Genomic DNA, 27,160 nt, shown 5'->3' on the forward strand with positions numbered 1-27,160 from the left:
TTTTTTTTTTTTTTTAGTAGAGACGGGGTTTCACCATGTTGACCAGGATGGTCTTGATCTCTAGACCTCATGATCCACCCGCCTGGGCCTCCCTAAGTGCTGGGATTATAGGCATGAGCCACAGCACCCGGCCGACAAGTCCATTTTTAATGAGATAGACAGATTTTCAGGTAATGGTACTGCTAGAAATAACATATAATGATCTACTGGTTCTGAATATGCTACTGAACACCTGAGTACACTGAATACCTCCCCGTCCTCTTTCCAAGCTATGTTCTGCCCCTGTTTACTCCATGAAGCTGAAAAACAAACTTCAACTATAGCTAACTATGATTGTTCTAATTTCCACAGTACTTGGTCCTATCCCACCCAACCGAACTACAGATGACAGACTATTGAGGAAAGGCTTCAGTTATAGACGGTCCCTGACTTAGGATGGTTTCTCTTACAAGTTTTCAGCTTTACCAGTGTTCAAAAGTGATATGCATTCAGTAGAAACCATACTTTCAGTACCCATACAACCATTCTGTTTTTCACTTTCAACACTTTCTTATAAAATAGGTGTTGTGTTAGATGATTTTACTGAACTGTAGACTAATGTAAGTGTTCTGAGTACATTTAAGGTAAGCTGGGCTATGCTATAATGTTCAGCAGGTTACATGTATTTAACGTATTTTTGATTTACAATATTTCTACCTTATGATGGGTTTATGGGGACGTAACCCCATTATAAGTTGAAAAGCATCTGTATATTCATTCCTACAGTCACTGGTGATTACTTTGTTCAAGGAATTATTTTAGACATTTTAGGGAACACAAAGAGAAGAGACATTTAGTCCCAGCTGTCAAGAAAACTTTAAATCCAGGAAAGGCACAACTGCAGGCCTCTGGCCCATCTTGGCCCATCTGAAGACAGAAGGAACACACCTGGTCCAGTTAGGTAGAGCCGGGAGCAGAATCCAGGGGGAAGCCACACCGAGCCGGGGTCTCTGGTGTTCTAGAGTGATGGATAGTGACTGACATCAGGTGTGAGGCGATAGGATGGATTACACCTGAATGGAACCAGAGGCCCTTAAGGCAGAACATCCAGGGCCTTAGAGAGGCATCAAGCTTCTCTCCAACAATGTTCCCCAAACAAGAGTCATTTGAGGACCAAGGTCACAATTTTTGCCATTTCTGATGACATTTTTGCCATTCTAGTAACCCCCTTTACTGTTGTTTACTTATTTTTCTTTAAATGGACTCACAATTTTTACATAAATAAATTTATGTTAAAAGGTTTATGTTAAAGAGAAATTTTGCAATACTACCATGAAATAAAATGCCAGTATTGCTTGCTGTCATGACATGGTGATGCTAAAAAACACAATATAAAAATATAATGAAATTCAGCACTGTTGCCCACCAAAGCATCCAGGTCTGAGGTCCGATGCCCTTTTGTTAAAAAGGGAAAAGAGTAGGTATTGGCAACGTGATAATAAAGCTAGTCCAGCACCACACTGAGCCAGCCTGAGACTACGGAATTGAAAGGGAATCGGGGAGGCGGGGCAAGGAATAACTTCCTCGCCCTCTGATTGGATGTTATTTAGCTCGCAGCCTGTGATTTACCTAAAGACCCCCAGTGCCACCAGTGTGACATACTTCACCCCAGAACAGAGGGAAGGAAAGAACGGTGCACAGTGCTTTGGGGCTAGTTGTATTATGGTCTCTGCAGAGCGAAGGTATGCTGTGTTAGGGCTGGGATCCGTGTTGACCCTGCAGATTCTACGAAGGTTGAATTCCATAACCCCTAGCACAGTGGGGAGCACACAGTAGATACTTAGTCAAGAGTCTTAAATTAAGTCTCATTGATGCCCTAGACTTTTTTTCCTGTTTTTTTAAAAGTAGAAAGTGAAGCTGACAGTGATTCCTTGTATCTCATAATATCACATCCCCCTCCTAAAAAAGGAATATTGATAGAAAACTAAAAAGTATAAAACCTAACAAAAATCATCTGGTGAATAGATCCCGTGGGATACACAAGAAGAAGATATAGGTACATTTAAATAATCCCAAAGGAAAATAAGAAATCTCTTGCCAGGGACGGTGGCTCATGCCTGTAATCCCAGCACTTTGGGAGGCTGAGGTGGGCGGATCATGAGGTCAGGAGATCAAAACCATCCTGGCCAGGCCAACATGGTGAAACCCCATCTCTACTAAAAATACAAAAAAAAAAAAAAAATTAGCTGGGCGTCGTGGCCCATGCCTGTAGTCCCAGCTACTCGGGAGGCTGAGGCAGGAGACTTGCTTGATCAGGTGGTGGAACATGAGTGTGGTTCCAGCTACTTAGGAGGCTGAGGTGGGAGGATTTCTTGAGCCCAGAAGGTCGAGAGTGAGCCGAGATTGTGTCTTGCACTCCAGCCTGGATGACAGAGCGAGACCCTGTCTCATGAATGAATGAATGAATGAATGAATGAATGCCTGTCCAAATAAATAAATGTTTGTCCAATCACTGAGAAGAAGCCAGAGTTTGTATACAAGGCCCCAAGCACAGCTCTGTCCTCCATGGGGCTGGCTTTATTCTCCCTGTGTTTCCCGCTCAGGTACTCTTTTTTCTTTCATTTCTCACAACATTCTCGCCTGTCACTTGGCGTTCAGCAACTGAACAAGGAGCAGGAGAGCACGCTAATGCATCGCAAATGGAGTTGCTGCGTTTCCTTAAAAGGACTATCATGAGCGTTTCATGTTAATGTGTTACTCGGAATTGTGTCAGTGTTTGAAGTGGGCTATTTTCTGGAACACATACCGTTATGAATAGAAGACGCTAACGTACTGATTGCCACTTAAGAATGTAACTTTAAAAGTGATTGTACTGCATTTTTCAAATTTGCATTTTTAAAGCAAGTTTCTCCCACAAATTACACCTTACCCAGGACATCTCCAGGCAGAACATTGTTTCTTACAGTAAATGATATTTTAATGTTTGATTTCAACAATTATAGAATAACATAATTTACTTGTAATAAACTCAAAAAAATGATAGCTATACTATGATTTGTACATGTTCTTAAGAAATACGGAACCTTTTTCCAGACAAGCATTTCTGTAACATTCTAGTGCTTTAAATGATGCTAATGAAGATCTAACATCAGTTTACCACCTTTTTGAAAATCAAATTATTGGCTCAGCCTCTAATGAAACGCGGTCTTAAAGCAGTTTTAACAACCGTTTACATTTTTTTTCTAAAAACCTCACCCTGCCATTTCTATGGGGTCCCTGACTAGAAATATCAAAAGTCTACATGAATATAAAAAACAACATAATACAGCCTGTTTTTGGAAGAAATTGAGATTAATGCAAAATATTTGAGTTCTGTTTTTTATATGAAACAAATACGTATTCACTGGCAAAGCCTTCTCTAAGCCTCGGTTTCCTCAACTGTCAGTTGGGGGGCAATCCTATTTAGCTCAGAGGGTTGCCAGGAGACTTAGTAGAATACTGAATAATAAATGCTAAGCACAGTGCCTGCCAACATGTACTGTCCTTCGTGTGTGCTCTAATATCAAAGCAGGGTATTAGAGCAGGGACCCACAACAGGGGCGCCTTACTTACCCAGCTCGCAGCCTTCAACTCTGCTGGAAACAGGTTTACAACATCAGGAAAAATCCACACTGAGATAATGGATCACTCAGCAAGGCTAGTTTACTTCCTACAGGAAGGGTGCAACTTGCCAGCAGTCTTGCCACGAGGTCACACTTGAACGAAGGAGACGGGGACATTTATAACTTTATAACCTGACACAGTCACCCTACTGCTGTGTCCAGTTTCCATTGGCCGGAACAGGACCTCACATTCTATGCTTGACCCGATTGGCTAAAAACTTGGAAATTTCCTGAACAGATAAGAGGAAAGAAGAGGAGGAGGAAGACAAGGAAGAAGAGGAAGCTAGTCAGGAGAAGGTCAGGGGGGTTTCCAAATAAGGAATGGCATGTGCGAGGGTTTGGAGCTTGCCCAGTTCTGTTCAGACATGCCGGAGTGAGTCAAGGTAGCTGATTTAAGACGTAGATGCTTTAGAGAATATATATACATGGTTATATGTTTATGCTAATAGTGGAAAATGGCCATAGAGCAAGACATTGTAGTCTAAGATATAAACTTTGGGCCAAGGCAGGTGGATCACGAGGCCAAGAGATCGAGACCATCTTGGCCAACATGGTGAGACCCCATCTCTACTAAAAAAATGCAAAAATTAGCTGGGCATGGTGGTGCGTGCCTATAGTCCCAGCTACTCAGGAGGCTGAGGCAGGAGAATCACTTGAACCCAAGAGGCGGAGGTTGCAGTGAGCCGAGATCGTGCCACTGCACTCCAGCCTGGTGACAGAGCAAGACTCTGTCTCAAAAAAAATAAATAAATAAAGATATAAACTTTGAAGACCTTTCCCATCTCTCACAAACTCCTCATGGGAGGAAGTACGGTAGCAAATAAGGCAGGAACTGGAGTGCACGAACACTGGAACCAACCAGCTGCTTCAGCGCTGGCAGGAGCAAACTCCACTCACTTGGACCCACTGTGCTCCACCCCTTGCAGGGGGAAGCACGCGGGTGCGTGGGTGCAGGAGCCAGGGTGAGCACTTTTGGGCACTGGCAGGAGTGAACTCTTTGCAGGCCCTGTGGCAGCATCTAGGGGCAGTGCCTGCAATCCCTGAAGCTCCAGTGGAAGTGTTCCAGTGCTCTTTTAGCTCTGCTGTCCATGGACAGCCTAAGTGTTAACAGCTCAGTGGTCCCTCTGCCTTTTTGAGTGAGGCGGCTGCCTTCAGTGAGTAAAGACAAAGGGCAAGTTGTGATAGCCTTTGGTATCCACACTAGTGGCACCCAAGCTCTCGTCTGGCATCCAGGATAAATGAGGTCACACAAACGAATTGAAGGATGGTAAATGTGGGGAACTTTATTGCTGATGAAAAAGGCTCTGAGCAGGAAGGGAAGCTGAAAAGGAGATGAAGCGGGAAGGTAATCTTCTCCTGAAGTCCAGCCATCTCCGGCCAGATTCTTCTCTGATGTTGTACCATCAAGCTGTCCCTCTGAAGTCGAGCCACTTCTCTCTGACGTCCAACCTAGTCTCCAACATGCAGCTGCTGCTCCTCTCTCTGCCAGCTGAGTATGAGGTTTTTATAGGCACAGGATGGGGTGGGGTGGGGCAGGGCAGGGCCATGGGTGGTTTTGGAAAAGGCAACATTTGAGTGGAACAGGGATATAAGTTCTCACTTTGGATTGCTGTTTCTGGCTTGAGGGTGAGGTAGGGACCTGCCCCTTTCTGCCTAGATTTTCTCTGCCACCTTTATCATTGTATCAGTATTCTTCTTATTACATGGCCCTGAGTTGGAACCATCAGGTCCTGCAAACTCCAGAGCATCTGCTGCATACTGGCCCCCTCCAAGGGAATTGGTCCCAGACAAGCATCTCTGGGAAAGAGGCACATCAACTAAATGTGAAACCCTCTCCAGTTCTGGAAATACTGGTTCTGCTTTCCACAGCATTAGAATCCTCGATTTGGTGACTCTGCTGCTTTACAAGAAAGAAACAACTGTTGAAACACTGGGAATTTTCCCCAGTAGGGAGAATGAAAGAGCCCCAAGGAGAATTGGAAAGTGAGACCAGGCCGTTCACCAGGGCTCATTCCTGCCATCCAGCCCAGCGTCTGGCTGCTCAGCAGACCTTTCTGCCAATGCTCACAGCCACCTAGGCTTGGGCCTGGGCACCTCTGCTGGCACCCATGATTTCTCTGCCTGCTCCACCATCGGAATCCCGTGCCCCAGGCTCCCTCCCTGGAGGCCATCTCAGAAGGAAACACCAAGGGGAAGACAGCCCTTTAAGAAGTGTGGACCCCATGTTAAATTGAGACCCCTCAGATAGATACGGCTTTGAAGCAACTGATTTTCTATGGTGTCATAGGGAGACCTGCCCTCCCCAAAGTTTAGAAAGCTGTCTAGGACCATATGTAATGGAGCTGGAGTCAGAAGTTTTCTACCCAAATCTGTCACAGAGGAGACAAAACTAGCACTGGTTCATGATAGATAATAGAACGGCTTAAGCAAAGGGCAAGCAAGCATATGAAAATGCTGGAGAAGAACAAGGCACTTTATCCATGTCCCCCATGCACCCTGCCTCAGCCCTGAGGCAAAAGAATCTTTGAGCCCAGGCAGTCGGCAGGGACCTGAGGGCTTAATGCGTCACTTGCTCAGAGCAATTGCAACACTGCTGCTAGAATTATCTTTCTCACACGGTTCCCATCACAGTCCTCTGCAGCTTAAACATCCTTGAGTTTCCTGTGGATCCACAGGCATCTTCACATGGCATTGAAGTCCCTTCCCAGTCTGGCTCTCAGCTCTGGTCCCCTCAGGCTCCCATAGTTCTCCTGAACCTACTGTTGGAAACAGACGCTCAGTGCCACAAAGAAAAATTAGCACTGAGACAAAGGATCTCTCAGAAAGGCAATTTTTACTTCCTGTAGGAAGGGTACCCTCACCAATCATCTTGCCACAGAGAGTACAGTGAACAAAGAAAAAGCAGACATATTTATCCCTTACGCATTTGGGGTTGTCCTTACTGCTGTGTCTGATCTCCATTGGTTGGAGCCAGTCCTCACAATTTAAACTAAAACCCAGTTGGCTAACAACTTAAAACTTTTTAAACAGGTCAAAGCAATGGAGAACAAAAAGAAAGTCCAAATAAGGAAGGGGCATAAGCTGTGAGCTGAGACATGCCTGTGAGCACATCCAGCACAGATATCTTCGTTAAAGTACAAGGACGTAGAATGTAGTACGTGCCTGTGAGCATGTCAAACTGCTATGTAGGATAGGGCTTAACAAACAGTGATTAATAAAAAAGCAAGAAGGATTTATTCTTTAACAAAAAAGGAAACTTTGAAGAGGAACTTTTCTACTTCCCACAGTCACAAGCCCCATTACAAACTCAGCCTGGCGATCTCTTTCATCCTCAAACCCTAGTTCTAATCCTGCCTCTCTCGGAGCACATTCCAGAGCCCCATGCGGACACGCTGCCTGCCTTACCACAGCCTGTAATAATTCCACCAAATACATTATTCATTTATCGGCTCTGAAAGTTGGAGTGGTTAAGAGGCTCTGAGGTCAGTCCACCTGGCCCACTAGCCAAGGGCTCTTAAGCATTTAAGGTCTCTTTCAATATTTGTTTCTGCTAGATAGTTTCTAAAACGTGGGACAGAGGGCCAAAAGACATTGATTTCACTGATATAACAATGCGTGGGTACGTTGCAGATTGTTACCGTGGAAGTGCCTCTACCCAGACTCACCTCTGAGCTGAGTTAGTTTCAGATGTTAAGTCTGCAGGTTGGCAGGGAGATGGTGAGATTCGTCAATGCATGTGTATGTTTGTGATTGGGTTGGGAAAGTTTGCTGACTTCCAAAACCTCCACCAGACACTAGCAGGGATTCCGTAAATTTCAGAATTCCAAGGGGATTGGATTTTGAAGAAAGGAGATGTTCACATACAGGCTACCACAATTCTTGTTCTTTTCCTTTTGCTTTTTAAAGGAGTACTGAAGAAGAAAATAAGAGATACAAAACAGAACCATAGTTTGTTAGGAGGGCAGAGCAGGGCTGCGTGGTTCAATTTGTTGAGAGAATCAGGGAAGCATCAGAAAAGATAAGGAGAAAAATCAGTCAGAACCAAGTCAGTGTTGTGAGTTTCAGCAGCATCTGAAGTAGCCAGAAGGTACTTAGAAATGTATTTTGTTTTATCACATATAGTCTTATGTTTACCTTACCAGATTCCCTGGTAACACAAGGTTCCTTTAAAGTGAAGTCTGTAGCCTTAAGTCTTATTGACCCATTAATATTTCATCTAAAACAATGTAACATCTTAAACTGAAACCTAAAGGTAAGATTAGAACACAAGCATTCAGACAGGTTTGTTGTACAGCTGGGCTGTGGTGAGTCAGTTAACATTTTCATTTTTTTCTTTTAGAAACAGGGAAAATTGACCAAGAGATTCACAAATACAACACCCCAGGATTCACTGGTTGCCTCTCCAGAGTCCAGTTCAACCAGATCGCCCCTCTCAAGGCCGCCTTGAGGCAGACGAACGCCTCAGCTCACGTCCACATCCAGGGCGAGCTGGTAGAGTCCAACTGCGGGGCCTCACCGCTGACCCTCTCCCCCATGTCGTCCGCCACCGACCCCTGGCACCTGGATCACCTGGATTCAGGTAAAGTCTCCAGCAATCTCCAGCAGATTGCTTCGTTTCTTTAAATCTCAGTCTCTTGGGACCATGGAATGGATTTAATACCAGCACCTCACTGGTAGCGTCAGTGGAGGATTTAAGAAAGGGCAAAGGAACGTGTGAGAAGAGGGTTCTCAGGGCAGCACTTAGCCCGTCTGAAATACTTCAGGCCAAAAATAAGTAAGTTGAAGGTAAAGAATGTAGGAACTATTAACTCTTCAATGAGTTAAATTATGACTTGCCTAAACTGACGTCTGTGCCGTGACTGTGGGTGATTTTATCAATTCGCTTTCTCACCTTTGCCTCATGACTCCCAATGACTTGCGGCCACATACTCTGTGTTTTAAGAAGAGATTTACCTATAGCAGTATAGAGACCCGTCTCCTGGCTCCGTATTTATATGAATGATACTGTAGGCTTCCAGATCTTTACGAGGTACATTTAAGCTTGCAAAACTCGGTGGATTTAGTCCCACTTCTTTGAGTGCTAAGACATGTAATTTGAAAGCACGGGACTCAAATGAAAGGATGTAGCTGTTGGCTGAGAAATTGAATGAAAAGAGTATATACATCAGCCTGCGGGGTAGACAGCCTATTAAGCTGTATCTCAGGAGACTTAGGTCCTACTCCTAGCTCCACCTAAATTGGCCTTGGACAACTCAGGTGACCTCTCTAAGCTTCTACTTTTTCGCCCATACGGTAAAGAAGGAGAGGGGAGTGTAGCCTCTAACTGACCTCCAAATCCAACATTCAGTGGGTCTCCAGGCAACATGTGATGTTGCTGATCAAAAAACAGGAGGAAGATGAGGCAGGAAGCAACACAGCTGGAAGGTCTGGATTCCAGCACCATCACTGCCTCTCACCAGCAGATTAACCTTGGGCAGTTTTCATAACCTCATTCCTCAGTTTCCCCATTCCCTAAATGGAGTTAATAAGACCTAACTCATGGAATTCTATTTAAAGTGGTATGATTAAATGTGATGTGTTTAATCACAAGCATGTAGCAAGTGCAAAAGTTTAGCTACGATAATATTAATAATCATGGTTATTATATCAGACATAATTTGCTATAATGCTTGAACGTTGAGTAAACACTTCGAAATCCTCTCGCCACACAAACTTGTAATCTGTAACAGCTCATTCTCTAAACCTTGTGCGCTTGATCGCTTTAATCATGTTCCGACCCTGCCCAAGTTCTGCTTTCAGTGCAGCTGTTGTCATTGTGATTCCTTGCCAGGGTTGTGCTGCGAAGCTCTGTGAAGCTTAGAAAGAAGCCAAAATTGCTCTGTTGTCAGAATAGCCAATTTACAGATGAAACAGTCCTCTTTGTTCCCCACACATGGATTCCTAGAACTTGACGCAGGGCGCTGTGTGCTAAGGGCACATATGAAGAATTCCGTTTTATGAATGCTGTTAGGATTACACAGCAGTCTGGCTTTTCCTCATGGGCTGGCTTGAACAAAGGAAAGTGTTCCTAATGCTGAAAGAAGAAAAGTAAGAGTGAAAATACAAGAGGAGAAAAGACATGTCAGGGCCACAGAGGAACAGAGATCTCTCAGATAAATTCCTCCAAATGCCCAAGTAGACAAATACCATAAATGATCTTTCTTTGCAGTGCACGAGTCCTTCCACTGTCAAAGGGACCCACTGCCTGAGGCTGTGAACACCTGTGGTCTAAATCAGGGTGAAGAGACTAGTTTCTGAAACATCTAGATCCTACCTTGGGCCAATATGAGTTCCTATGTATTATGACTTCATTAGGAACGTGTTTGTTGTTAAGATCTGTCAGACATGATTGTAGGGACCAAAGAGTTTGTTTTTATTTTTTAAAAATCATGCTTTGTGCATGACATGTATGGATTGATGGATGGAATCAGTCTCACTCTGTTGCCCAGGCTAAAGTACAACGGTGCCATCTTGGCTACTGCAGCCTCCACCTCCCAAGCTCAAGATATTCTCCTGTCTCAGCCTCCTGAGTAGCTGGGATTATAGGCACCTGCCATCATGCCCACCTAATTTTTATATTTTTGTAGAGACGGGGTTTCACCATGTTGGCCAGGCTGGTCTTGAACTCCTGATCTCAGGTGATCCACCCACCTTGGCCTCCCAAAGTGCTAGGATTACAGGATTCTCCTTGACTGATTTATGCAAATGTATATAGGGAACATATCTGTTTGTTAGTATTTGATGCTCAAGTCAAAATTCTGTAACTCTGACATCACAGTAGGCCCATGCTATGTAACATGAGATCCATTTGCAGAAAAATTTCCTCTTACACTTGGAGAGTTCTTACCCAGTGTCCAGCAGGTGACGTATTAATCCAATTGTCATGAAACCAATTACAAGGACAGAAAACAGTTGGCTGGGCGAGGTGGCTCACATCTGTAACCCCAACACTTTGGGAGGCCTAGGTGGGTGAATCACCTGAGGTCAGGAGTTTGAGACCAGCCTGATGAACATGGTGAAACCCCTTCTCTACTTAAAATACAAAAATTAGCCAGGTGTGGTGGCACATGCCTATAATCCCAGCTACTCAGGAGGCTGAGGCAGGAGAATCACTTGAACCTGTGTGTTAAAACGTACTCTGAATGAAGAGACCCCCTAAACAGGCTTTGTGTGAGCAACATGGCTGTTTATTCACCTGAGTGCAGGCAGGCTGAGTCCAAAAAGAGAGTCAGCGGAGGGCAGTGGGATAGGAGTTGGTTTTATAGGTTTGGGGTAGGCAGTGGAAAGTTGCAGAAGTTACAGTTCAGGGCAGTTTTTGCAAGCTGGAAGGGGATCGTAGGGTCTGGTGCCATGAGGTTGACCAAGGTTGATTACAAAGCCAGTTGCATTATCAGTTGAGGCAGGAATAGGGAACAATAGAAGAATGTCTCAAAGTTAATTAGGCACTGCAGGGGTTGATCATTCTTCCCCTTTTATGGTCTTCCAGTTACTTCAAACTTTCTAGTTCCAGAAACTCATCTGGAATGTACATACAGGTCACAGAGGTTACCATGCTGTCCGTGGCGCAGTCAGTCGGCTTAAAAGACCTTGCAGTTCTGTCTTTTTATATTAGTAATATAAAGGAAAAGGAAATGAAGAGTGGAGGGCAGTGGAATATTAGGAAGGCTGACACAAAGGGGAGATGTTTCTCAGGGCTTCTTTGAAAGGGATTGGGAGTGATGCAGAAACCTAAAAATGGGAAAGAATTTAGACTGCTGGGAGATCTTAGGGCAAGGGGTGATACTGTGTGGTTGTTAGAAAGAGCATTTGTTGTATTGATTAGTTATCGCTTGTATACAGTTTTTGGAGGAATTAAGAGATTAGTCAGAAAACACAGGGTCCAAATAAGAGAAGGAGAAAGATAGGTATCAGAGGACTAATGATTGGAAGAAGCCATGACACACAGTTAGAGAGTTGTCCAGCCAGGTCCAGAATCACCATTTGCCCGATTAGCGAGCTTTTGGGCTTTGTCTTTTAATCTGTTGATGGCATCACATACGAGGCCAGACTGGTTTACATAAACACATTCTTCACTTAAGAATAGGCAAAGACCTCCTTTCTTAGCAGTCAGTAAATTAAGACTTCAGCAGTTTTGGAAGACAACTGCAGCTAGGGAATTTACTTGAGCTTGAAGAAGGTATAGTGATTAATTCTGCAGTGCTAGCAGAGAAATCATTAGAGAGGCTATGGAAGGTGACAATTGAAGGGGTTAGGCCTGCTATGCCTGTGCTGATTACAAATAAGGGGATCCGTGGAATGACCTGCTTGTGTTACGTTGGGACCACAAGGGGAACAGGGAAGCTTTTGTCTTGGTTGACAAACCAAATTTTGGGAGTAAGGAAAATTAGGGTACAAGTGCCTGTCTAGTTGGTAGGAAGGCAGATGTAAGGAGAAGAACCACAGAGGGAAAAAAGTCCTTGGCTTAAACAGAGGTGGAAGTGTAAACCAAAAAGGTGAGAAAGTGTTCCAAGGGGGCTGGGACTTTGGACCCAAATACCAAGGGAACCAGCAAGGGCTGTGGCAGTTAAAGGTTGTCGCGGGGTTTGGTAGGATAACCGTATGGAGGGAGAGCTCATGTTTTCATGGTGTTTGCAAAAGCGTTTGGTATCTGAGTAACCATTCACTTTCATTAACAAGGTTAAGAATAAGCAGGCAGGAAGAGGGGTCTGGAGGAGAATCTGGTGAACAAGGGGAGGGCAGCCAAGGATGGAGTGAGAGACAAGGTGAATGCCTACCTAGGCAAAACTTGAAGTTTATCTGCCAATCTTGTGCAGGGGAAAATCCGGGGCCTGGTGTATAAGAAAAGGAGGGAGTCGGCCGGGCACGGTGGCTCACACTTGTAATCCCAGCACTTTGGGAGGCCGAGGCGGGTGGATCATGAGGTCAAGAGATCGAGACCATCCTGGTCAACATGGTGAAACCCCGTCTCTACTAAAAATACAAAAAATCAGCTGGGCATGGTGGCGCACACCTGTAATCCCAGCCACTTGGGAGGCTGAGGCAGGAGAATTGCTTGAACCCAGGTGGCGGAGGTTGCGGTGAGCCGAGATCGCGCCATTGCACTCCAGCCTGGGTAACAAGAGCGAAACTCCGTCTCAAAAAAAAAAAAAGAAAAGAAAAGGAGGGAGTCTGAGAAAGCCCTGAGGAGTGGAATGACAGAACATTGAGATGTGACTGTTTTGAGGGTGGAATTCCATGATGGAAAAGAAATAAGGGGTTCTAAAAGACAAGCCAGGGGCTTGTATCCTACATGGAAGATTTCCTTGGGCAAGAGAATCTGATGGTTTTTGGTGTCCTCTGCAGTGGATCACTCTAGCCTTGGCTGGGAAGAGAGTGGCCTTAAGGAAGACCTTTATTAAGGGGGCGTTGATAATAGAGCATCCCTGTGTGGTTGGAAAACCTCTTTCTGCCCATGTGGCAGCATGGTGGTGTAGGATGTGGAAGGCGTATTTGGAGTCAGTGTTGCTATGAACTGTAGTCCTTTGGCAAGAGTAAGAGCACAGGTTAAGGCAATCAGTTCAGCTTGCCGAGAATCAGTGGAAGAGGGGATTGTGGCCGCCTCGGTAATACATGAGTGGGATACAACAGCATAGCCAGCTTTGGCCAGTGCCAACCGACTAGGCTTGGAGGAGCTGCCATCAATAAACCATGTGTGGTCTGGAAGTGGGAAATGGGGAGGACGCATATGGATTAGGGAGATGCAGTCATGGGGTTCAGGGTCTGTGTTGGGTATTAAGTGAGAGGCTGGGTTGAAGTCAGGTCCAAGAGCAGTGGTTACGGTGGGGGTTTCAATAAGACGGCGAGGGGCTGAAAGTAAGTGTGTGAGGTGTGAAGAGGAAACTAAACTTTGGAGATTGTGAGAGCTATGGAGGGTAAGTGGAGCACAGCCTGTAATTTTAAGGGATTCTAGGAGTATTACAGCTGTGGCGGCCACAGTGTGTAAACATGACGGCCAGCCTAGAACTGTGAGGTTAAGCTGTTTAGACAAGAAGGCAGCCGGTCGTGGGCCTGGCTCTTGTGTCAGAACCCTGACTGCACAGCCTTCTGCTTCTGCCACATGAAGGGAGCAGGGTTGGGAGGAGTTGGGGAGCACTACTATAGGGGCTGTTTCTAAGTCCTTCTTTAAAAAGCAAAAGGAAGAATGGGGGAAGGATTTGGGGTCTATGGGTCTAGCTAAGTTTCCTTTTGTCAGTTTATAAAGTGTTTGGTTAGGAGGGCGAAACCTGGGATCCTACAATGCCTAGGAAGGAGAGAAGCTGCTGTTTAGTGGATGGGTTTGGGAAGTTAACTGGATACAGGGAGAGTGCGTGTATGCCGGCGAAGGATTATACCAAGAAAGGTAACAAATGGGGAAGAGATTTGGGCTTTAGAAAAACATTTTTGAAGTCAAGAACAGAATAGTGAATTGTGGAAGGGGGTATGGAAGACAGGGGGGTACAGGGGTTTGGTACAACCAATCCGATTGCTGTGGCGGAGGTCTTGGACTAGCCTGGAGGATATGTCTGGTGTTTGGAGATGTAGGAACTGAAAGGCCATGTTGTAGTAAGCGAGTAATAACAGGCTTTAGGCCTTTTAAGGCCTGTGCTGGGGTGGGGTACTGGCGCCGGGAGGGATAAGGGTGGTTAGGTTTTAAGGGGATGATGGGGGTGAGTGACCTGCAGTGAGGGATGCGGAGGTGGTGTCCCGCTCCCTAGGGTTAGGGTTGGGGAACATAAGGGGAGCTACTGAGGGAGGTATGGGTTCCGGGAGGAGGACGACAATGAGGTGTGGCTGTAGCCCCGGAGTAGTTAAGGACGCAGACATGTTGCTAGGATAGCCTGGCCTTAGGGGAGCTGGACAGGTGGGGATGATTAGGAACGAATGTGGAAAGGAGTGCGGGCCTAACTGACGCCGCACTTGGGGGGTTTTGAGAGGCCTGGAGCCCTTGCTGTCGATTAACACAACAGTTATGGAGGCCAAGGAGACAGGTCCTTGAAAAGAAGGCAGCGTGGGGTGCGTGGACTCCAGACCGATTAAGAAGGGGATGGACTTACCCTTCACCGTAAATTTACCCAAAACTCGGTGTCCGTGATGGTCCAGGAGACCTCTGAGATGTTCGGGCAGCGTCAGGCTTCAGCCACCAAGCCACGGAGATCTGGGCAGGACTCAGTCCAGGAGCTCTGAGAACAGCAATGTGAATCAGACAGTCTGACTTTCAGCGGCGACCCCACACAGACGGGGCAGGGCTTAGGAGGAATCCCAGGCGGCGGGCATTCCTCGGCCCAGTGGCCAGGCTTCCAACACCTGAAACAAGATCTGGGAGGGGCAACTGGACGCTGCAGTCTGGGCACTCTGACATGTTTGTGAGCCGGTGGCGTGGCTGGGGTTTGCCTCACGGCAGAGGCAGCCTCGGTAGTGCTGAGATGCGCTGCCGCCGGGCAGCTTCTTCCCTATTACTGAACACCTTGAAGGTGAGGTTGATTAAATCCCGTTGTGGGGTTGGAGGGCCAGATTTTAATTTCTGTAGCTTTTTAAATGTCAGGGGCTGACTGGGTGATAAAATGCATATTAAGCATTCTTCAGGGGTGAGGGTAGAAGTAAGGATGGCATTTAAGTCACTTTGGGTGAGATTCTAGGACTGGGTTAAGTATTGGAACTCTTGTATATATTTAGTAGGATCTGATGAAAAGGAGCCTAACAGTTGGCCGATTTGGGACAGGTCAGATAAAGAGAAGGGAACGTGTACGTACCCTAACTATGCCTTTGGCTCCAGCCACCTCTTGAAGGGGGAATTGTGGGGCAGGGACGGAGGACTAGGCTGGACCGGGTATGAGGTGAGGAGGTGGGTTGTGAGAGGTAGAAGAGGGGGGCGGGGTGGGGGGGAGGGGATTGTTAGGGCCTGGATTGGGGTTTGGTTCAGACAGGTGGGGAGGAGAAAGGTCGGAAGGGTTGATGGACAAGGAGGTTTCTGGGTCGCGGGCAGAAGGGAGAGGAGGACAATTTGGGATGGGTGGCACTGAGAGCAGAGATTAGGGAGGGACTGGAGTATTAAACGCCTGGACATCGTGCATCTTAGACCATTTGCCCATTTGTTAAAAAAAAAAAAAAAATTGTGTGGGTCTCACAGAACAGAAAAATTGAAAGTGCCATTTTCTGGCCATTTGGAGCCACTGTCTAATTTGTATTGAGGCCAGGCCGTGTTACAGAAAAAGAACAGATATTTAGGTTTCAGATTGGGTGACAGTGAAGAGGTTTTAGGTTTTTTAGCATGCAGGCTAGAGGCGAAGACAGAGGAATAGAGGGCCGAATATTGCCCCGGCAAGGAGATAAGTTTTCAGGAGAGAAGCAGAGTAGAGAGGAGGAGAAGGAGCGGGCAGCTACCAGTTTTCAGTAGGCGGCCCTGACTGAACCCAGGGCTGTGACGTGGGCGAGTGATCAAGGCAGGCGTCCCCGAGATTGACCAGACACCAAGGGAAGACTGTCTTCCCAAGCCCATGACTAATGTTGGAGTTTTTGAGAGAGAGCTGTCTCTACACAGATAACGAGTATCTCCTTTGTCTCTACTAGAAGGAGAAAGATTTAAAGGAAAAGAGGGAGAGACTGCTTACCCAATCTGAAGGTGGCAGGAGAGCTGCTTGGCACGATAAATGTGAGCAGTTGGGCTGGTCTGATGTGTTGAGGTCTCAGGTGGGTCTCTTCTCAGAGGGGGAGCAAGGACAGGGGGCTGGTCTCCCCACCAGAGTACCCCTGTCCTGGGTTTCAGCACCAAATGTTAAATGTTAAAATGTGTGTTCTGAATGAAGAGACCCTCCCGCCCCCAAAACAGGTCGTGAGTCATGGCTTGAGTAGAGGACATTTGGAAGTACGTTATCTGGTCCAGTGCCTTGGAAGTTTAGTCCCCAACAAGCAGCACTGGGTCTCCTGGAAGCTTTTTAGAAATGCAGAAGCTCAGGCCCCACCCCAGACTGACTAATCAGCATTCGTGTTTTATCATGGTTCCTAGTGACTTACCCCTGCAATTTAAAAGCTCTAATCTTATGTAGTGCTTCTCAATCTTCGAAGCACTTTAGAATTACCCGGGGAGCTTTTTAAAACCCTGATGTCAAGACTACGCTTCCGTCAGAGGTGTCTGAACCAGAGCAACTCCATCTTGAATGGGGCTGGGTAAAATCACACTGAGACATACTGGGCTGCATTCCCAGGAGGCTAAGACATTTGGTCACAGAATGGAATAGGTGGCTGGCACAAGCTACAGCTCACAGAGACCTTGCAGGTAAAACTAGCTGCAGTACAGATGCTAGCTACAACCATCAGACTGCCTTCTGGTCGTCCTCACTGCTGTATTCCCACCAGCCCCATGACAGTTTATAAATGCCATAGCACTGTCAGGAAGTTACCCTATGGGGTCTAAAAAGGAGAGGCATGAATGATCCACCCCTTGTTTAGCATAAAATCAATAAACAACCATAAACATGGGCAACCAGCAGCCCTTGGGTCCGCTCTATTGAGAAGCTGTACTTTTTACTTTCCTAAATGATATGTGTTAGGGTCACAGCCAGGCGAGCCCACAGACCCCCCTCCCCATTCTCGTTCTCCCTGGCTAAGCTGAGCTCATAACAAAAACAGCCTCAAGCCTTGTAAATAGGGCACCTGGGTTCCAGGATGTGTTCACACCCAGCTCGAACCCACCATGTTGACCCAATTAAGCAGAATGTCAGTCCCTGAGAACCAAGATGCGGTTTTTCTTAGAATAACACCTGGCTACCTGCAAACCCCCTATATAACCCCACGGTCTGTAAGCCAGGCTGCTGCCTGGCAGGTTGAAATAAACTTGCGAAACCTGACCTTGGGTCTGCCTCTTCATCCTTTTGGTCAGCCTTATGTTTTGGTGCTGAAACCCGGGACGGGAGTAGGTGCTGGCCACTCTTTCTCTCTTTGCCTCCACAGCTAGCCCCCCCCATCCCGAACCCCTTTCCAGACCCAGGAGGGAAACCCCAGACCTCCATTGCCAACTGTGGTTATCTCCATCCACATCATCACCTCCTAGCCCGTAAGGTGGATAGAGGTTTGCCTCCATCCAGGTTCCTCAACCCTCTGTTTTCTGTCCCAAAAAGTCCCAGCACTGGGCTGAGGATGCCCTTCCAGCCCCAGGGACTTCAGTCCTGTCATCCTGGGGATGCCTAGTTGGACAGTGACTGTTCTGAATTCACTGTCTTAGGTAGAAGAAACAGGGCAGAGGATGCTCTCTCCTACCTTCCTTCTCAGCAGCCTCCTCCTCTTCTGGCCTTTTACCATGGGGTCTGGCCAGTCATTTCCGTCTAAAACTACCCCTTTAGGATGTCTCCTCCGGTATCCAGACAGCTTTGGTCTCCAGTCTGAAGTCAGGCCCACGAGATTAATTTTCTACTGTAATATAGCCTGGCCCCAATATAAATGAGATAATCGTTCTCAGTAGCCTGAGAATGGTGCTTTAAATTTCAACATTCTTTAAGACCTTGAAAATTCCTTCCACCACAGTGGTGAACGTTCTGAGGTTCCCCAATGTTTCAAGGTTGAGCTTGAAACCCAGCTCAACCCCTCCCACAGTCCCAGCAGACAACACATCCTCTTTTGACCCGGCTGACTTCCCTTCTCCCCACCAGTGCCCAGAGCCTCTGCCCTATGTCCCTGCTCTAGCTCTTCCTTTGTCCCCTCCGCCCTCCCCCCTCCACACCCCCACCCACTTCCAACTCCGACTCCTCTCCATCTCCACCCCACACTTGCTCCCGGACCGGCATTCCCAGCAGCCAGCTCACTTACTTACTCCTTAGAGAAGTGGCGGGGGTGGAAGGCATTGTCCGCTTTCCTGTCCCCTTGTATCTATCTGATCTCTCCCAAATCAAAAAGCGCCTCGGGTCTTTCTCCTCCGATCTAGACACTTAAAGAATTTAAATATCTTACCCAGTCTAATGAACTTACCTGGCATGATCTCTGTAGCACTCTCTCCTCCTGGAAGAGAAGGAAAGAGTGTGGCTTACGGCACAGGCACATGCTGATGACCTCCACCGGCAGGACCCTACTAAACCTGTGGGGGGCGCTGCTGTCCCACGAGAGAAACAGGCCTGGGAATATCAGCCTACAGATCCCAGCCGGGCATCTCGTAACCAAATGATTACAGCCTATGGGCAGCTTTGTTAAGGCCTGCGTTGAGGCAAGTAAATTTTGAAAAGCTCAGAGAAATTTCCCAAAAGGCAAACAAAAATCCTGCCCAGTTTCTTTCCCGCCTTTACAGACACCCTCCAAAAATACACCCATGTTAGTCCTGGCCTCAAGAAGGCACCATAGTTCTTAACACTCATTTCATCTCCCAGTCTGCTCCAGACATCCAGCACAAACTTAAAAAGGCTGAAGATGGCCCTCAGACCCCACAGCAAGACCTCCTTAACCTGGCCTTCCAGGTCTTCAATATCAGGGATGAGCAAAGTGAAATAGACAAGGCCCAGAGAGATGGTGCTCAACACCAGCGTCTAGCAGCACCCATGCACCAACCTAAACAGCCTGGCTGTGGCACCCAGGGGCACAAAAGACCCAAAAGCAGTGCACCTCCAAGGCCATGTTTCAAGTGCAGCAAGGAAAGCCATTAGGCTCAGGCATGTCCCAATCCCGGGCGCCAAAGGGCCCCTTCCCCATCTGCCAGCAGACAGGCGACTGGAAGTCTGACTGTCCTCCAACAGGCAGACAGAAAAGCCTGTACCTCCAACCCGCAAGCCCTTCACTGAGACAAAAGGTGAAGAATCGCTTGCACTCCCACAGCTCCTTGGCTTAGCCGCTGAAGATTGACAGAGCCCAGGGCACCGGGCCCCAGCCCCATCTGCCGTCACTGTATCGGGGCCCATGGTAACTGTTAGTAGCAGGTAAGCCAGTCTCTTTTTTAATTAACACCAAGCACCTACTCAGCTTTGCCTGAATTTTCAGGACCAACTCATCCCTCACAGGTCTCTGTTGTGGAGGTTGATGGATTTATCTCGTGCCACGTGCCACGTGCCACCGAACTCCTCACTTGTTCACTATCTAATACTGTTTTCTCCCACTCTTTCCTTATGCCTCACCACTCTAGGCAAACCCCCATCTCTAAAGCTCCTCCAAGCTGCACCCCTCCCGGCTAAGGCAGGAGTTACACGCTGCCGAGGACGCCAAACAGGATCAGATGAAATCTCAAAAGTGAACAGAAACGCCGACGAGGCAGCAAAAAAAGAGCCTGCCCCTCTCCTCCTTGTCACCCCACAATCCAACCCCAGTATCCCCCACCAAAAAAGCTTCATCGTTACAACAAGACGCCTCCTTCCAAGGAAACTGGATAGTCAAAAATCAAAAAAGTCATCCTCCCTCAAAAACAAACCAAAGAAATTCTAACATCTCTTCACCAATCCTTCCATATCGGCGCACGCCCCTGTACCTTCTCCTTCGTCCTTACATCTGTTCATCCCGCCTATTTCCCTCGCTAAAAAACATAACCTCAAGCTGTCGTGTATGCTCTGTCACTTCCTCTCAAGGGGCCTCCGCTGTCCTCCTGTCCCCACACATCAGCTAAGAGAGACAGCCTCTCCTCATAACAAATATTAAAAGTCCTCTCCTCTCCCCCATTCCCGCACAGAAAAATAAAAGACAAAAATCTCAAAAGGAGTTTAACGATCCCTAGGACTCTATCAGCCACCTCCCCATACCTGCTTTCCCTTTCCTCTCCTGCCTACTCAGTTATCCCAGTTTCTCAGATCTAGGACCATATTCCCATTCGCTTCTCACACCATCCAAAGTAGACAGAGCCCTCACCCTCACTAAAAACCATCCCACTGCCCTTGCCAACAGAGCTACCAAACTTCTCTCCACATATACTGCCAATTACAACCATGCAAAACCCCCTCACCCTGTCATCCAAAGTCCCATAACCCTCCACACCCCAAAACTTGGCCAAGCCCTCTTAGGTGTCACCTCTTCCAGCGGACACATACACATAGGCAGCATCCCTCCCTCTGCCTGCGGCCCAGCTCAAGCCATCTCTCATCCCTCTTCCCATCCCTCACTCCAAGTAAATTATTCAGTTTCCCCTGCAGCTAACTGCCTCTTTACCCAGCCCCTCCACATTACCTCCTCTTCTGCCTCTCAAACATGGAAACCCTTTCCCAGACAGGAGTTCTCAAAGGCGTCTCTCTCTCCTCCTCTGGGTTGCTGAAGCTGGACCAAGTCCCTCCACACACAAGGAACCTACACACTCCAACACCTGTTCTCAACCCACTTGTCTGTTTACATTAACACCGCAGGCATCTTCCTCCTCGGCAGGAGACAGAAGTAGGTTGTGGATCCGCAAACTGGACAGATACTTGCACCCTGGTCTACCTTACCCCAACATTAACCTTGTCCCACCAGACCAAGTGCTCCCTGTCCCTGCTACCCTACACACCCACCCAGAAAGAACAATACAGTTCATTCCCTTATGAGTAGCCCTTAAAAGCAGGAAGCCTAAAAACCTCACTATCATATTTCCAGTCACTCTCCCAAAACTTCCAATCATCAGTTAAAAAAAAAAAAAATTAGCAAATGCTATCACTCACCTCTAAAACCAACTAAACTCTTCATCAGCAGTCACCCCACAAAAACCGCAGAGGCTGAGACCTCCTCGCTGCTGGGAAAAAAAAAAAAAAAAGGCTGTGCCTCTTTTTAAATAAACAATGCTTTTTCTACCTCAATAAATCTAGGTTAGTACAAAGTACTATCAAAGGGCTCAAAGTCCAAACCCCAAAAATGAAAAAAACACAATTCTTCTGCCTGGCCCTCCTGGCCCGGTTGGTCTCTCAGCTCCTGGGCCCCTCGGCTGCTTCCCCTCCTCAGCCCTGCTGCAACTCTCCTCCTCCTCTTGGTCCTTGGCCCTTGCCTTTTACACCTTTTCACCCAGTTTTTGCATAATTAATTACAAGGTTTTTACCCATGGCACAATACAGGACTACCAACTTGCAACCCAGCCTCACCCCAACCAGCACCCCTACTCAGCATGACATAAAGCAGCTAGAAACAAACAGCCCCCTTTTCCCTTTCTTTTATATATACAACAAAAGACTGGAATGTTAGGGATACAGCAAGGCAAGCCCATAGACCCCCTCCCCATTCTCGTTCTCCCCTGCTAAGCCTCAAGCCTTGTAAACAGGGCACCTAGGTTCCAGGATGTGGTCACACCCAGCTCGAACCCAGGACGTTGACCCAATTAAGCAGAATGTCAGTCCCTGAGAACCAAGATGCAATTTTCCTTATAATAACACCCAGCTACCTGCAAACCCCCTATGTAACCCCCATAGTCTGTAAGCCAAGCTACTGACTTCACTGCCTGTGGTGAGGCAGCCAGCCTGGCAGGTTGAAATAAGCTTGCTAAACCTGACCCTGGGTCTGCCTCTCCATCCTTTCAGTCAGCCTTACAATATGATTTGACTGTGTCCTCACCCAAATCTCATCTTGAATTCCCACATGTTGTGGGAGGAACCCAGTGGGAGGTAATCAAATCATGGGGGCAGGTCTTTCCTGTGCAATTCTCATGACAGCGAATAAGTCTCATGAGATCTGATGGTTTAGTAAGTGGGGGAGTTTCCCTGCACAAGCTCTTTCTTTGCCTGTGGCCATCCATGTAAGACATGATTTACTCCTCTTTGCCTTCCACCATGATTGTAAGGCCTCCCCAGCCATGTGGAACTGTGAGTCCATTAAGCCTCTTTCCTGTATAAACAGTCTTGGATATGTCTTTATTAGCAGTGTGAAAACAAACTAATAAACTTGCTTTCACCTTGCTCTGTAGATTCACCCTAAATTCTTTCTTGTGTGAGATCCAAGAGCCTCCTCCTGGTGTCTGGATTGGGAACCCTTTCTGGTAACACTTCCATGCACCGTTGCTACAGTTCTTACCAGAGAAGTTTCTTTGAACATGTGGAACACCGGAAACCATGAGGAGGAGGTTCAGCATTCACTCCTGAGCATGCAGCCAGCTCTTGGGGGTGCTTCTCTGCAGCTTGCCTTTTACACTGACCATCACTCTTCTCTTCCTATGGGAGAATGAAAGGGAAAGGATGCCATTTGAAGGGTCTTCATGATTATTTTTTAAAAAGAAAAATCCCAATATCTAGTCCTAAACCCCTGATGGACCAAATCAGACCCTCAGGGGTTGGGGGACACAGGTGTGTATGATGTAAACCCTCCTCCCCAGGTGTGTCATGTATTCTATAGGAAGAATAGAATTCTATAGAGTTTCTAGAAGAACAAATGAGGCATAGTTTGTGATAGTGCTTGTCAGATAAAGGAAGCACGAAGAAGGCTTCTTTCTGCACCTGTTGAATCCCCAGTGGCTTCAGTTTAAAATAATTTCCATACCAACACAGTTCCACATGGTTGGGGAGGCCTCACAATCATGGCAGAAGGCAAAGAGAGAGCTTGTGCAGGGAAACTCCCCCTTATAAAACCATCAGATCTCATTAGACTTATTCACTATCGAGAGCAGCATGGAAAGACCTGCCCCCATGATTCAATTACTTCCCACCGGGTCCCTCCCACCACACATGGGAATTCAAGATGAGATTTGGGTGGGGACACAGTCAAACCTATCAATTAGGAAAGCAAAGGAATAAAAGAATAGCTAGTGTGTGACCAACATCGAGAATCACTCATCAAATAAAAGAAGGGTCCATTTGGTCAATGTTTCAAAATAAGGTTACCAAAGAAAAAATTAAATACCCAAATACTGCCCAAAACATGGTTTAGGAAAAAAAATGAAGTCTATAGGTGGTGAAATCACAAATAGAAAGGCTGTATCATCCAGCTTGCAAAGAGAGAGGCCTCTCTGGCCATTTTATAAGGAAGCTCACCCAGATAGAGGAGATGTTTTTACCTAAATTTGAGGAGAACTGATCTGCCTGTTTGCAACTGGAAAAGGAGACTTGAAACAAACAAATGAACAATAAATGTGCGGTGTGGCAAGGACTTGGTGGCTCCAGTGAAAGCACCTCTTTATTGAAGGGGCTGCATTCCAGGAAGGAGCCTGTTTGAATAAGATGTCACATTATTACTCAGGGTTTTGAACTGGCTGCTAACATACTTTGAAAGATAGAAAAAAGATGCTGCTTTGAAATGAGGGCTGTGCTTTTCTGAAAGTACAACAGGTACCTTGCTGTGAAGAGTAAGGAGTCATATGATCTTAGTGTTAACGGGATCTTCATGATCATTCAGGGCTACTCAATTCATACCTATACCAAGATGTTTGTTTTGCAGGAACTTGGTGTTAGAATGGAAATTAGAAGTGAAGACATCTACCCATAGGCCTTGTGATCTTTCTGCTCCAGTAACATCTTTCTACTGTCTGAGATCATATCAAATGATAAAAACAGAAAATAGGTTCTAAAGTATGCTGGCTTTATGTAATAAAGAAAAATACTTTTTTCTCTTCTGTGACTGAGCTACTGTTATCTCTCCAGTGACCTTTGGGCTCTATCAGTGTTTTCTAAAATAAGGGACATTTGTGATTGGTCAGGTTGTGCACTGCACAACTACAGCAGATTTCATTTTTAGTGCAGCCTCTGGCTCCTGGAGCAGTGCAACCTGTAGCCTAGATAGGGGGTCGCCATTATGGGAAGCAAATAGACATGGCCTCGTGTAACATACAAAGTAAGTCGTTTCCTGTTCATTTCTCTTTCTGAGAAAATTTCTTTTTCTTTTTACGAAAGTCCTGATTTTGTGAAAGAGAAAGTCTCTATTTGGTTCTGGCATGCCTTTACCACCTCTCCCATGATTGTATTTCATCTTACAATAAAGAGAGAACAGGCTTCTGGTTATTGCCTTGACAGGCAATAGAATTACTCAGTGGGGATGTAAAGTTTTATCAACATATTTATTTAAGAAATTTAGCCAATTTTGTGAAAATGGGTAAATAAACAATACTTGGATTTTACATGTATATGTGAAGAAAAATGTGAAGGTGATTTTCACATAACACTGGGCAGTAGAGAAAGATCACTCCAAGTTCCGGGCCTAGCATGGGGCTTTAAGAACACATTTTTATAGGCAGATGAGATAAACGAAAGATTTCTACATTACGATTTAAGCTGACTTGATTTAAAGCAATTCAGCTCTATTAAAAACATCTAGTCAATCTTTTTTCTTCCTAGTTATTTCCCTCTTTGATAATAAGTACAGCCTGTTTCTAAACATTATACAGTATGGTCCTTAGGAATATTTTTAGAACGTAGTTACAAGGTAGAAAAAGTAACCCCCAGCCCTGAGTTAAAGATCACAGAATGGCAGGCAATTGCCGTGATTCCCCTCTAAGAATTATGGGCTTTGCTGTGTTTTCTCTTTTTGTCTAATTTAGGGAATCTTATTTGCTTGGAATGGAAAGGACTTGCCAGCAGGAAGACAAGCACAGATGGCAGTGCACGTTCTGTAAAATGTAAAAACAAAACAAACACCAGAAAAAAATCCAAGAGTCTCATCCCATAAATTTCTGCACTAAGGAGCAACTCCAAATTGCACACCAAGCTGTTTTACAAGGCGTTGGTGTTAAGCCTTAGAGTGTTTTATCACATTCATGATATTTGATACGGAATACATCAGACCCAAGGCCACATTCTAAGATCTTCTTTAAAATATCATTAAATTAGATGAAGCACTTTAAGATGTAAAGTTTCATTTCCTAAGGGATCTTCTAGTTGTAAAGACTGCAGCTAGTTATTGTCAAAGGACTAGTAGGTCCAGGCTGGATTCTCAGCACAGGTTGCATGGCATATGATGTGAAAGAGCTTGGAAGTCGGCTTTTGTAAGTTGCTAGCAGGTGAATTCACAGCCTCCACTGTAAACTTAAGTTACCTCGTTCTCTGTCCTAACGCAAACCTCATCTGATACTGAGAGGTCCTTGACCAGGAATTCTTAGGGCTCTTCCAACATGGAATTAGGTAGGACATGGAAAATCCAGAAACGTGAGTGGAGGGAAGGGAGTTAACACCCAATTCTCCACCTCCCCAGAACCAAGGCCAAGATTGTCAAGAATCCAGTGTTGAGAATCCACTACCAAGCTGGCCCAGTGGATTTACTCAGGTCCGCAGAGTGGCTGAAAAACCAGCCCTCTTAGGCATGTGGGTCTTCTCCCAGATATATTAGGAACTAGATGGAACTTGGTACTTGGGATCACTCACTATAACAACCCCATACCCCCATTAGACTCGAGCATACCCAGCACTGAGCTGGGAGCTCAGGCCTCCCATCACCACATCAGACACCTTACCACTGGCCATCGTATTGATCTCTGAAGGCCTCTTACCTCCCTCGTTATGACTTCTAAGGAGTTGATTTCTGTCTTTATTCCAAGTTTCCTTTCTATCATCTGACCATAAAATATTTTCATATCTTCATGTACAAAAGAGTTATGGATATAAAGAACATTTTAAAATTATATATATATATATCTATTCAGTTTTCTTCATAATTACAAGCTGATCACTGGTTTTCTTTACCACCTGCAAGCACTTAAAAGTAATCATTCCAGCTCTTATAATTACATCTTAATTATTTCTGAGCAGATCCCTTCTCTCTCCTTATGCTGAGACTGCATGATTAATGCATTTTTATCTCTTATACTCACTCTTTTTATTATGTTATTTGTCTTTTTTCCTCTTCAGTCATCAACACAGTTCACATTTAATTGTGTAAAGAAAAACTATCATCCCCCACTTGCTAATGTGCATTTTCCTGCAAATGATTCAAATTCCACTTTTCCTGCAAAAATACCAAGCAAATTTATGTATCTCAAGTCAAATATATTAGTGTTACACATTTTTGATTGGTCATTTTAGTTGTATCCCACCTTTTATTTCTACAATATTTCCATAGTAAATCACATCATACCCATGATTTTGTTGAGTCAAAGGACATGTGTATTTTTAATTTTGATAGCTACTACAAACCATCCTCCAATCATATAATCCAATTGACAGTCCAATCTATGAGTACCTTTTCCCCACATCCTCACCAAAACAGTGCATCATATTATTCTTTTAAATGTGGCTGTTTTATATGAAAAATAAAATTTTGTTATAGCTTGTATTTCATTAATTATGAGTTAAGTATCTTTATATATCACATATTACATGAACTTCCTCTTGATATTTGCTGCAATAATTATATATTTATATTCTTTCCTATTGATTCATAAGTACTTTTTATATATTAAGTAAATTAGTGTTTTGATACATCTTTGAATGTTTTCCTTGTTTGATCTCAATTTTTTTGAATTTATGAGATTTTTTTTTTTTTTCATGTAAAAGTTTCCAAATTTTACATGGTGAAATGTGAAGTGTTTTATGGCTTTGGGGTTTTGTGACATGCCTTCCCCATTCATAACTTATTTTTAGAATTATTCCACTTTTTAAATAATTTTGTATTTTATTTGTAAGTTCTACATA

The 27,160-nt window shown here is 45.5% G+C and overlaps 1 protein-coding gene, 1 long non-coding RNA gene and 1 other non-coding gene across 3 annotated transcripts in view; 2 read left to right on the forward strand and 1 right to left on the reverse strand.

The window, feature by feature from the left end:
• Nucleotides 1–27,160, forward strand: part of CNTNAP2 (contactin associated protein 2) — a 1,742,807-nt gene that overhangs the window by 1,691,435 nt on the left and 24,212 nt on the right. The window contains exon 29 of the mRNA XM_017502914.1: nt 7,981–8,220. Within this exon, the coding sequence (XP_017358403.1) occupies nt 7,981–8,220 (240 nt within the window). The remainder of the gene's footprint in view (nt 1–7,980; nt 8,221–27,160) is intronic.
• LOC119467557 lies at nt 14,759–18,200 on the reverse strand. Its single transcript, XR_005196093.1, has 3 exons — nt 17,952–18,200; nt 16,307–16,450; nt 14,759–14,878 (listed from the first exon to the last, which is right to left on the reverse strand). It is a non-coding gene; the product is annotated as an uncharacterized LOC119467557 (long non-coding RNA).
• LOC119467558 lies at nt 22,585–22,799 on the forward strand. Its single transcript, XR_005196094.1, has one exon. It is a non-coding gene; the product is annotated as a small nucleolar RNA U3 (small nucleolar RNA).

This window comes from Cebus imitator, unplaced genomic scaffold (assembly GCF_001604975.1).
Source record: "Cebus imitator isolate Cc_AM_T3 unplaced genomic scaffold, Cebus_imitator-1.0 Scaffold304, whole genome shotgun sequence".
NCBI lineage: Eukaryota > Metazoa > Chordata > Mammalia > Primates > Cebidae > Cebus > Cebus imitator.